This window comes from Pinus tabuliformis, chromosome 7 (assembly GCF_031772625.1).
Source record: "Pinus tabuliformis cultivar Carrire ecotype Pingquan chromosome 7, CPIR1, whole genome shotgun sequence".
Lineage (NCBI taxonomy): Eukaryota > Viridiplantae > Streptophyta > Pinopsida > Pinales > Pinaceae > Pinus > Pinus tabuliformis.
Window position 1 is genome coordinate 1,626,567,074 of NC_142293.1, and position 13,333 is coordinate 1,626,580,406.

General features: G+C 33.0%; 1 protein-coding gene across 1 annotated transcript; it reads right to left on the bottom strand.

Annotated features, from left to right (window-relative positions):
* Window positions 1–3,643: 3,643 nt before the first annotated feature.
* On the bottom strand, window positions 3,644–9,518 carry LOC149254469 (pectin acetylesterase 8-like). Its single transcript, XM_089454786.1, has 12 exons — window positions 9,293–9,518; window positions 9,124–9,206; window positions 7,768–7,897; window positions 7,577–7,656; window positions 7,365–7,451; window positions 5,786–5,910; window positions 5,597–5,657; window positions 4,771–4,827; window positions 4,597–4,674; window positions 4,371–4,476; window positions 3,865–4,013; window positions 3,644–3,745 (listed from the first exon to the last, which is right to left on the bottom strand). Exons 1-12 carry the CDS (start codon window positions 9,516–9,518, stop codon window positions 3,644–3,646), a joined length of 1,284 nt encoding a protein of 427 aa, XP_089310912.1.
* Between the last annotated feature and the right edge of the window lie 3,815 nt (window positions 9,519–13,333).

Here is a 13,333-nt window from a genome sequence, read left to right on the forward strand (position 1 = left end):
GAACAACTTCTCAACAATCCACCCTTTTTAAGATTTGGATGAGAAAGGTGAAGACCAATAACAACCACACCAAATATTCTTTCCAATCTATTTGAAGATTATTATTAGTTAGCTACACACTTTTAAGATAAATAGATTGAGATTTTCTTATTTTCAAACACTATCGCAATAATGTTTGTACATGTTTTGGAAACAAATTCTAGAAATATTGATGTCTATTGACTGATTACACTTTAGTGATGGTGACAATAGAAAATTATTAATGTTGGTTATATGATATTAAGAAAGTAACTTGGAAAAAGAAAAAATGGTATTTCCTTATCATATTCAAATATTTAGGGACACAAGATTGCCTTCATGTCACATTAGATGAGAGAGTAAGCTACTATAGATGATAGTTTTGGAAGCAGTTTATTTGATGTTCAATGAAGGTGGCTTCTAGTTCTATCATTTGGAGGAGAGGCTACTTATAAACTAATTATGTTTTCTCACCAACAAAGAGATGTTATACTTAAATATTGACAAGATAAATAATGGTTGTTAGGTCAATTCAATGAAAAGTATGTTTAGTTTATTTGCCACACCATAGGTTGCATCACCCTATTCTATCACTTGATTATTATATTCTCTTTATCCTCTATGTATTCTATTACTACCCTTTGATGATGCATCCTAGAGTATCATCATTGAAAGATAATCACTAGACATGCCTAGGGAGGAGGCAGGTGTGCCAACTCATGACCATGTTGGAGCTAGAAAATGGAATGCATGCATTATAGTTTAGATAAACAACTTTCATCATTCATGAGGAAGCATGAATTTTATGAGGGAACTTTTAAGGGGAAAATATTTCCTAATTGGTTTTTTTTGGCATTTTTCTGAAAAGAAAATACTCACCCATTTGGTTAAAAAATTGCCTATTTTTTATACATATCATTAAATTGACAACAATAACCAAGAATTTACTAGTTTTAAGACTAAATTGTATGTTTTTATTGAATATTTTCCTATGTCATATATATATGATTTTTCAAGCCAAAGCGGTTGCATAGAATACCATGCATAGGAATAATATTTGAATCCTTAAAAAAACCCTAATATTTATATTTAGATTTATCCTAATCTCTAATGTATTAAGATTTCCAAAAAAAATTGAAATTAAATCGTTTGTTAACATTAATTTATGTAAACGTCTTAAACTTGGCATAAAACTACAAATGGGTATTCTAGCTTTATATGGAGTTAAGTTAAGGTGGATACTTGAGTAACATGAACTCTACTTGGTGCTAGCAATAACGGAGAAAAAGGGATATCAAGAATAATGGGATACTATAAAGGGATTCAAATCACCCTTTTGAGACCTAAGACCTAAAACAACTTTCAATTAGTTATAACTTGTCTTGCTTAGACCCGAGGAAGCTAGGTAATGGTCCAATATCCAATAACATCTTGAATTAGTGAAAGTTTTCTCCATTATTGTCATGACCCCAGCGACTCCTATGGTTGCGTGGTAACTTTTTGGCACACCATGATTTGTCGAATGTGTGGCACCGATGTGTTTCACCTCTACCTTTTGGAGTACAAAGTTATTCCACCTGGACTACGCCTCACAATAAGTTTATTTATATAATCTCTATATCATTTGTTACTTAGCAGAATATCATAGCTCTTTTATCTAGTGCAAGAAATCTTACTCTCTTCTATTTCAATTAATTTTTCATTTATAAAGACATGAGCATTATGTGCAAGAGATCAATTCACCATTAACATCATCATACACATGCATAATACTTCATAAAGGAATGACACTCTAGCCTTCTTCTTTAGTAAATAGAACACAATTACACTGTATCTATGACACAAAGGCTAGGACAGCAAGAATACATAGCTAGAATAATAAGAGAGCTACCACATAACCTTTTTGCACTTGCCTACATCTTTTAGGGTCAGTTTGACACCCTAATAGTTCACCTTGACACCCTACCAAGCTCTTGCCAATCTTCACATCTTGTTGCGATTCATCTTTGTTGTTCACTTAAGTCTACATGACAACAGACCTTGATTTACATTCTCGACTCCCTTATATCCTCGCTTGTTCTTCACACCAATCCCTCACTTTATGTGATTTCGAATATGCTCTTTATTGTGTTCTATTGTTTGATGATTGTTCCAACATGTGGCTCTCACATATATATACCAACTACCCCACTACTCGTGTGGTTTTACTCCACCATACATTTGGGTCAACTTTCCTTCATGGGTTTGGTGCTTTTGGTTGGGGTGACCTCACCCTTACACTTGAATGACCACACATTTTCCCATTATGCCCAGTTGACATCAACATGTCATGCTACCCTCGCTAGGATGACATGCCTTTGGTCTACGGAATCAGTTGCTTGGTCCATTGCTCATTCCATGATGTCCTCGTCTTGGTCCTACATGCCCCAGGTTGAATTCTTCCTTTACTAGGTAGTTCCATCACTCATTCCATGACACCCTCCTCTTGGTGCTACATGCCCCAGGTCAACTTCCTCCTTTACTAGGGGTGTCTTGGCCCACACCTTGGGGCTCCCATCATCTTGGGTCTTTTGCCCATCACTTGGCCAAGTTGGGCACTCGGTCACTCATGCCCATTGTGCCACCAAGGTGCCCACATGCCCCCATTGGTGTATATTTTTCGGCACCTCAAGTTGGCGCACACTTTCCAATTTCATGTTGTTTCCTGCGATATCTTCATCGCAAATTGCGCAATGGAGATGTTGCCTATGGCATGCGTCTCGGTTAAAGGTACACCCAACTCTAAAGTTTGGCACTTATGAACCATCAATAATTATTTAAGAAACATAATTTTCCTTAAGTAACAAAATGAATTAATTTGTAGTAATAATAATAATAATAATATCCATTTTTGAGGTCACAGCGAAGCCAGACACCAAATTGATGTGGGACCCACCTTTGTGCAGCTATTTGAACATGTGATCTCTTTGGAGGAAACACATGCTCTTAACCATTAGGCCCACACAAGCTTTATATACAAATAGTAAAAAGTAACTATTATCCTTATTAATAAGTAACAAATAAATTATAATAAATTTTAAAGAATAAATTATAATAAATTTAAAGCCATCATAAGTAAATCTATTTTTTTTGAAGAATATTTCAAAATTTCTTATAAAACCGTAAATATGTTTCTTAAATGTTGATTAGTCTATTAAAAATTTCTGCTGTTTCGGTGGTTTCTTTATGTACTGATTGGTGTGATTCAAGTAAAATCACAAAATTTCCATTAAAACAATAGGTTTTTTTCAGTCGTGTTTCTACTATTTCTTTATGCAACTGATTTGTGTAATTCAAGTAAACTGAGACATTTCGATGAAACGCAAAGATAAAAGCTACGAAAAGAGCCAAGTGTGGAAGCACTATTAATTTTATTAAATTGGAAGTGTCAACCAAATCAAGACAAAGAGTAGGGTTAATTAGGCTCTCCAACTTGAATGGCAGTATTTTATTTATGGTTGCCTTATCTTTTGCCAAAAATGGCAAACAAATCTCAAGAATAGAAGCTACACTCCATTGGAAGCCTCGTCTTATGAGCTGAGGTGAATAGAGGATATACACACTTTTTGTTCCTTGTATTCGGACGTTATAGACGGTTGTGACAAGTAGAATCACAAGGATATGGACAGTCAATATACTTGACAACCTTTCGATCGAAAAACCAATCTCCAACTGCCTCTGCAATCGTCTGCAATGCAATGAAGAAAACATTCAATATTCTGCAAATTATACACATCATGCTTCGCAGTGCACACGATCTTTTAAACTCAATAAGGTATTTTATTAACCGAGAAAACATGCGAGTACCCGGGAATGTAATTCTGGAGAAGTGTTTGGTGAGTGCCACAGAACTTGCAAATCGGTTTGGCAATGTGCAAAGCATGAATTGATAAACAGCCCTCCGGTCTGTTCGCTATTCACCGTTGCTAAGGCATTGATCATATTATCTCTGAATTCTGTTATTGTTAAATAGAGTCAGTAGAATATCTGAATAAAATATGTTACATTGTTATGTAGAAATTCTAACATGAAATTCTATGTTTAATGTTATATTAGAGATGAATATTATAGGAAATACCAAAAATTCTTTCAAATTTGTGTAGAAATCCAAACTTGAAATTCCATGTTTAATGTTATGTTAGAAATGAATATCTTAAGAAATACTAAAAATTATTTCAAACTTTAGTTTGATCGAGTTAAATTTATCCAAATCACTTTAACAAAATTAATAACCCAAACCACCCTAACAAAAAAATACCAAAACTACGTTAACAAAAAGAAATAAAAAGATGTTGGGCATTGTAGACATTAACCTTGCATTATATTCAATTGCCATGGAGCACAGTGCGTAATATTCATCCTGCAATTCTTCCAATGATTACCGGGATCTGCTCCAATAGGTGCCAAGATGCTTCTCATCTGTCCAAAACACGATGCCGGCCCTAGAAAGTGTTAAATCAGGCTGAGTATATCAAGTTCAATATATCATATGCTGAAATGGAAAATTGTGTAAAGATGAGCAAAAGAAATTAGGTCTACCTGCCATGAATCATATGCTGTGTTTACAACAAAAAGAGGGGTTTTGATCGACTGTAAGAGGTATTGTGGGAAGAAACACTGCCATTTAAGACCACTCGGTGTTACTGACCAGCCATAGGGAAAGGAAGAATATAATCCTTTTCAAAAAAGAGAAACTCATAGACTTTACATTACCAGACTTGCAGGATTCATTGTTGATGTGCAAGCAGCTGGCAGATGTTTTAAAGATCCCTGAAAATGCACCATAATTTCAACCCAAAAAAAACAGCGGAACCAAATTAATTGAAAAAGTGAAGGACAAATAGTTTATAAAGTTAAATTAATTGACAGGTAGTAAATATGGAGCAGATGTTTATATATATATTTAATAATTAATTTTTGGGAGTAATTTATTTGGTAAGTTTGCGTTAAATAAAATTACTTAAGTTATAAGTTGTGTATTCAAAATTTTCAATTATCAAATTAATTTAGCAAGCCTATCTTATATAAAATTAGATAAATAATAAAGATCATATATTCAAATTCCTAGACTATAAATAGGTCTTAGCCATCAAAGTAATAACAATTATCAAGTTAATTTAGCAAGCCTATCTAATTTATTAGATAGGTAATAAAGATAATATATTCAAATTCGTAGACTATCAAAGTAACTAAATAAATCTTATCTATTAATGTAACTTTGCTGTCTTGAAAAAAAATGTATATTTTTTTTTAAAGAATAAAGTAACTAAGAAAGTCCCCAACCATCAAAGTACAATGTATATTTTTTTTAAAGAATAAAGTAACTAAGAAAGTCCCCAACCATCAAATACCGTTGTCATCTGAGGTGCTTTTTTTTCCTAGGAAATATCTATGGAAATAACTAACTAGGTACCCAATTATCAAAGTAACTTTGTCATCTTAAAAAAAATGTGTGTAACCCAACCCTTTTAGGTAAAGAAGGGAAGTTGCATGTGAGAGTTATTTGCATAGAATGCTAAACGAGGAGAGAGGAATATACATGAAGTGTGACTATATCATTGAAGTAAGATCCGAAGGAATGTCCTCCTGATACATCCTTCCTGCACCATGAACAAGGAGACCTTAGATTATCATGAGACTTCTGGATACTTCAAAGCATGATAATGTGTGGAATAGAACTCAAATCTCAAGGTGCATGATAGGAGGAAAGATGATATTGAAGGCATACGAATCCAAAAAGAAGCCTGCATCCGTCATGCACTTGACTCGAGCACTGCTCGGTAAGAGATCACGAAAAGCATCGCAGTGAATAAATGTGGTTAAGCCGCCTGCAGAGCAGCCAGTGAGTAGCGCCTGCAACATATAAGTTATAATTATCGGTATTAGGTAACATACCAAAATTACAATATAGTCAATCTTCTATATTGATGAATTATAACAAAGTGATTATTCAATTATAACAAAGTGATTATTCAATTTTTTTTTCAACAGGGGTGGGATCTCTCGGAGGAAGCTCAAATATATCAACATTTATAACAACATGATGCATCATATATATATCAACATGATGCATCATAGTTGTGTATTAAACCATGTCAACCGCATTTCGAATATGGGTGGGGAGGTTAATAATCGCACTCTCAACCACCCCGGATAAGTCCGGGTACAAAGTGATTATTCACTTATAGAAAAAGTTAAGATATTCTTTTGTGTTTATGGCTTTTAACCACATAAGATTTATGTAACTTGATAGTATATTTTAAATATTTTGAAAAATTGATAAATAGTAACTGAGACAAATGGTTCATTTTTATTATTAACATATTTCTACAATATTTTAGAATTAAAAAAAAAAATAGTGATATGAAAATAATTACAATAATATATTGTAATATGAGTTCAATATATTGAAATCAAATTTAAATGAGGATAACAATGAGTTTCTTAATCATATAGATTAAATTAAATTAAGAAAGAAAAGATTGACTTTGGTATAGGTAAATAAAAAGTATTATAGCAAAATAATTTAATTGACCATCTTAAATAAAGGAAATTAAAAAAGTAATAATTAATTTTAATATATGTAAAATAAAAATCTGTAAGCTGTAGATAAGTTAGTTTGAATGAGATTTGATGTCCACGAAAACTTAAAATCAAATTTTAAAATTAAAATTGATAATAAAAATATATATTTTTAAAATTAAATTTATCTCAATATAACAACTTCACATCAATAGTAAATAGATCCTCATCCAATAGATCCTGACCTAGGATTAGCTTATATATCTAAATAACAATTAGTATAGCCAAAAAAACTTTCCTATTAGCCAAAAACTCTTTTGGGTGTTTTGGTTTAAAATTCATAATTATAATATTAATAAATAAAAACTTATTTTAGCTTTAATTTATTTATATTTAAATATTTAAACTTAAAATATCAAGATAAAAAACTCCATATATTAATTCGTGTTTTGATTTAAAATTCCTAATTGTAATATTAATAAATGGTGTTTTGACTTAAAAATTTTAATTGTAATATTAATTAAATAAAAATAAGAAAAAAATAATTTTTTTAATTGTAATGTTAATAATTGGTGTTTTGATTTAAAATTTTTAAGTGTAATATTAATTAATTAAAAGAAAAAAATTAAGGTTCACCAGGTTAAAAATAACCTATAAAACAGAAATAAAAACTCATTTTAACTTTAATTTATTTATATTTAAATATTTAAACTTAAAACAGCAACATAGAAATAAACATCTCATTAAAATGGATATATGTTTAAAATACAATTATGAAAGTGCACCTGTCGAGCCAGATGTAATCCCTTTGCCAGAAGATCTTGCATTACTGCTTGCCAAATCCTTTGCCCTCTAAAATGGAGTTTGGTAACCTGAAATACCGCTAATTAGTTGAAAGTAGAGAATTCTTATCTATACCAATAGATCTGAACTCATAGTTAACTCCAGCAATCGAAATCCGTGAACTCCATGCAAAGATATTTTCCCAGAGTAATACCGGGTCTATCTCCTCCACGTCTCCAGTGAAGGACGACCCGTCACAGTATCTAACGAAAACGCGGTTCCAGTTATAGAAATCTGTGGCACACCTCTCGTTAAGTTCAGTGGCACTGTATAATCGACTATATGTATTCTTGAATTATAAGTAATTTATAAAAAAAAATGAGTCTAGACTCTGGATTTCAATACCTGGATTACGTGATTGAACGTTGCTCAAGATGCCTGAAAATGCTTTTGAGTTTCCCATGTACCGAGATGAACCCAAGTGCATGCGTGCACGGTTCAAGCAAGAAGTTGTGTTATCACACCATCCTCCACCCTGCTCATTAGGTATTAACTTCATTAATTTGAATTGAAACAATAATAGATGTGATAGGGGTATATTTATCTTAATTGCTTTGAACGGAGAGGAATAATAAAAATGAGATGGATATTTATATGGCCTAAAAGACCTTAAATATTGGTGCATCTGCTCTTTGTGATATCAAAGACCTATGGAGATCTAATGAAACACAACATAAAAGTATCCAACTTGAAAATTATGAAACCAATCATGTTTTTATGGTATTTTGTGGACTACCCATCATCAAGGATCTGATGGCCACTCCACCCATCATCACCACCCTACCCATCACGGGGATCAGAAAGCTAAAAAATGTCTGAGAGAGTGAGTGCTAAAGAGTCTTTTAACTAGATAAAAATACCTATTAATCTTCATTGCCCCTCCCCTCTCTAATTTATGCAGATAAGTCTTTTAAATAGATAAATGTATTTATTAATCTTTATTCCCCTCTCCTCTCTAATTTATATATTATTTTGACCATTAAAGGACTCTTTGGCACTAGGTCAAACATCTAGATAAAGGTATCTATTAATCTTTATTCCCATTCCCTCCCTGATTTATATACTATTTTGAGTATTAAACTACTCCTTAGTATTAGGTCAAACAATTTTTTTTTAACTTTCTCGTAAATGACCATGGGTGGAGTGACTATCAGAAAAGTTGGACTGACTTATTCTACTACATAATTTTCTTCCTAAAAACACTATCAACATGGAATCAGTTAAACACTGATTTTTTCACTTGACCTTTAACTTCAAATATAATAGAGCACTTGAAAGATAAATAATTCATAAAATTTATCAGGCTTGTTTATTGCATCTTGATATAAATTGTGGGTGAATGAGCAAAGTCTGGAGTTCAAGTGAACAAAAACTTGTTTGTGACGATGGATGGAGAGTCCATCTAAATATCAATAAACCAAATATAAATAACTATGGAAATATACATTGACATATTTATCAAATTTGTTTATATATGTTTTGATTAGTATTTTTGTCTAGATTGCAGATTCATAGAATCTGATTGACAACAACAAAATCAACCAATTTACCATCATACTATAAATTGAATTCCAAAATATTCTTAGAATCTACAATAATTTATCTAAAATTTATTAAATTTATAAACCTTTCATATTAAAATCGCAATTACAATCGCAATTACAAGCTAAATAAATAAAGTCGACTAAGAAAATGACTCGCCTCCATGCTAACTAGCCAACTATTCTTCTCCGATCCAAATCCTCTGTCTAAATGGTAAGCTGGTGGACTTCCATCTGTACAAACTGCAATAAACGAAATTCATAAGGGAGCTTTCATTGTATAACAACACGATATACCCCATTCTTTTAGCAGCGATTTCTAAAGTTACCAGCTCCTTTGCCAACTGCATCCTTCAGCAAAGTAATGTTTACAATACGTATTCGACTGCGCGATTTAAGCTCTGACATTTCCTCCGTTGCCTTCGATCCCAAGATATCATGAACTGTATTGGCTTCTATTATTCTCAATGCCATTGTTATGGCAATTACTACAAGAAAAAATGCACAGTTTATGGATACCATGATATTTGCAGGGCCACTCCCTCTGCTAACCATATCTTCTAATAATTCCAAGTGCCAAAAAAGGTGGTGGTAAAGGTGACCCTAGGATACCCAACTCATTCCCAAGAATGGCAGAATGGTAGTTTCCCCTATGGGACTAAAAAGCCGAATTCCCCTATAGAAACCAGTGAGTACCAAACAGTGCTGAAATTTCAAGTCCATGGAGGTTTCAAAATTTAAACTTACTACTTCATCACCTGTGCTTTTCATTTTGGATACGTAAAGGAGAACTCCCCTTGTTTTGGCAGTTTCTCCTCTAACCGACCTATCTATGTGCTAACAGACAGCAATTCAGTGTTAAAAATATAGTCAAATACTTGGTAGATTTTGCATGGAAAGTAATGTTTTGAACGATTAACACTTAACAATACTACAGGAAGTATCGGAACAAAGCAAGATATAGAAGATAATAAATCAAAATCAACCTCTGACATTTCCTTTGTTGCCACGGATCCCCAACATTTTACGGACCTGTATCGGAACAAAGCAAAATATAGAAGATAATAAATCAAAATCAACCTCTGACATTTCCTTTGATGCCACGGATCCCCAACATTTTACGGACCTGTATCGGAACAAAGCAAGATATAGAAGATAATAAATCAAAATCAACCTCTGACATTTCCTTTGTTGCCACGGATCCGCAGCATTTTACGGATGCGCATATCGCATGATATGCGCAGTACCTATTAATCCCAATTAAGTCCCAAGGAGAAGGGAAAGATAAGCCTCGGATCCTAACGGATTAGCCCGAAGAAAACCTGAATAGCAATTTCCCCAGAGGAACTGAAAAACCGAATTCCCTATAGAAACCAGTCGCTCTCCTCCAGCCCTGATGAACTTATCCAACTCACGTGAAGGAAGCTTCCAAAGACCATAATGGAGACTTCAAAATTTCAACTCACTACTACATCACAAACTGCAAATGCGGAATCTCATTTCTCAAATATGATTTGTTTATAAGTGAATCTAGACATTTCATATTTATCAGTTATGGGAGTAATTTCTATCTTTTAATTTAAAATTTAGATAAAAATCAATTAGAAAATCATATGACCCCTTCACATTAATCAAATAATAAAAGAAAATAGGTTGATCACATAATTAATTTGTTAATTAAATTTCTCAACCACATTTTAATCTAGGAAGCATTTAATTGGAGAATATCTCTCAACCAACTAGGTCCCAACATCTTTTTTTTTTTAATTTCAATTAGCCGAGGTTCAACACATAAATTGAAGTTTCTCCTCATAAGCAAAGTCTATCCTAGTCTAACTTAGCATTTACAAATATTACCAAAATGTTGATACCCATATAAAGGAATAACCATCTAGTGGAATGCATGAACAACTAGTTGCTGCAACTTCTAATCTTGTAGGGTGCCCTTAGTTTACATGGTTCATTCAACCGTCATATCTTCATTCATATAAATGTATCTTTAATTCCCCCGCATCACCACCACCACCACCATCATCATCATGGGTTTTCTCAACTCACCCATAACATTGCTTTGGGTTTTATTAGCTTACCCTCAATGATGCTCTAGGTTTTATCAACTTACCCTTAACCATGCTTTCCATGCAATTGCATCAAGCTACAAAGGAACAACAACATTCTACAGCAACCCATGCACATATGTTCCCCACCTCTCACAAACTTGCATTTTTCATGTCATTTTTTCTTACCACAAATAATTCATCCAATGGTTTTGGATGGCTACAAACCATCACATCAAGTGGTTTCTAGCTAACCACAAACTTCACATACAAGTGGTTTCGGCTTACCACAAACCTTGCACTTACAAAGTGGTTTTCAGATTACCATGAACTAGATAGGGGTGCACATGTCTCATTAGACCAACTGACTCAGGCACATGCTATTACAAATATCACTCATGGAGATACTGGGTACATTCATTCTCTAGGACTACGAGACTTTCTTGCAAACACATGAGTGACTCACCTTACAATATAGCATTTTATTCTATTACAAAACACACAAACTTGAACTTTTAATGTCCACCATCATTTGGCTTCCATTGTTGCCATAATGCTTCTACGTGCACTGTCCCCAACTATTCTTTTATGCTACATCAATGATCACATCTTCTTACACTTTCTTCACCATGGGCTTTTGTCACTAAACTTTATTCTGCTTCCTCTTGTACCTACACATAACTAATTATTACATGAACTTTTTCTTCATTGATGTCCATATAAAAAGAAATCAATCTACCAAGATATATGGGTACTATCCACTATACTCTCTACTTCTCTACGAATATTTTCAGATACATCATTCATCAACATGACTATCCCTCAAACATAGGTCATTCTCACAGTCAACTATCAGTGCTGCAACATAATGGCAGGAATACCATCCCTTTTCCGTTGTCACCAGTGAGCAATCTCAAGTGGCTATGTTACAGAGAAACAATTAGATGGGAAAATAATATACAAAATACTCTACTCTGCTCGCATATTCCCATTCCTAAGCCCTCGCATGAGGGAGTCAAGCCCATAATTGCTTTGATACCAAATTAGAAAATCAAAAGACACTAGTACATTAATCAAATCCTCATACATATAAATACATGAATGTTACCTCAAGATAGAGAAATCATCTTGATGGTAAAATTAATTAGTTGAGAAAATCTCTCAACCAAACAATAATTAAGAAGCGCCTACCTAGTTGGAGAATATGTCTCAACCAACTAGATCCATCAACATCCCACAAAGTGGGAACATAGGTTTACATTCTTTAACAAAACTTACAACTCAAAAGATTTAATATCAATTAAAACCTCTAAATATTTTGTTTATAAGTTAATCTATGCATTTCATCTGTGTACTAGAAATCTCTCCATCTTTTAGATAAAAATTTTGAAAAAAAATTGCAACTCAAAACATTTAATATTAAATTAATACCTCTAAATATTCAATATTAAATTAAAGGTTATTGAAACGTTCTTTCAATATTAAATAATTAATATTTATTTTCTTTTACATTTCTTAAATAACCACTATAATGTAATAAATAGATAATAATAATATTTCATGTGATATCCTAGATCCAAGTTGTAATTCTATTTTTTCTTAAACCAACATAGATTCATTTTAACTCTGGATCTCCCAAGGACCAACAGGGATTAGATATTTCAAAATACAAAACTTTTTTTGTTAGCAAAAATTAAAGAAAGGTTTACACGTCAAAATATTTTATTTCTCTTGGCTCTTGCTAGATTCGAAGTTAAGATGAATCTATGTAGATTTCTAGAAGCACACACACACACACACACACACACACACACACACACACACACACACACACACACACACACACACACATATATATATATATATATTCTACACAAAAAAATTGTTAATAAATGACCCATTAATATTTTGAAATAGAAAAAATATATCCATAACTATTAAACTAGGTTGTCATTGATGTCAATATGGCAGTGGCTGGGATGGAAAATAATATTAAAGATACCTTGGAGGATACTTGAAGATATTTGGAAGACTTGTAGAAGCTGGTCTTGGAGATATTATTGGAGACCATGATGATGCCCTCATGAGGTAACCTTGAAGAAGTTTTGTTTGGGTAACATGAAGAGCAGTGGTGACACCTTCTAAGAAAGCAAGGTTGTCATTGATGACATAACATGGAGACTACGGTGAAGACAAGGATAGGAAGGGCTTATTGAAGAAGACATTGGGAGCTGTGAAGTACAACCAAACATACCTTGACAAAGTGAAGCTATAGGGTTGGAGCCCTTGGGGTTGGTGCCTTGGAAATTCTAA

Excerpts from the sequence above, each read along its gene's own strand:
- LOC149254469 (XM_089454786.1), bottom strand. The coding sequence starts at position 9,518 with ATGGTTAGCAGAGGGAGTGGCCCTGCAAATATCATGGTATCCATAAAC. Across the intron at positions 7,657-7,767 it reads CGTTCAATCACGTAATCCAG|ATTTCTATAACTGGAACCGC; the intron begins GTATTGAAATCC and ends GGTGTGCCACAG. Across the intron at positions 5,911-7,364 it reads GATTACATCTGGCTCGACAG|GCGCTACTCACTGGCTGCTC; the intron begins GTGCACTTTCAT and ends TATATGTTGCAG.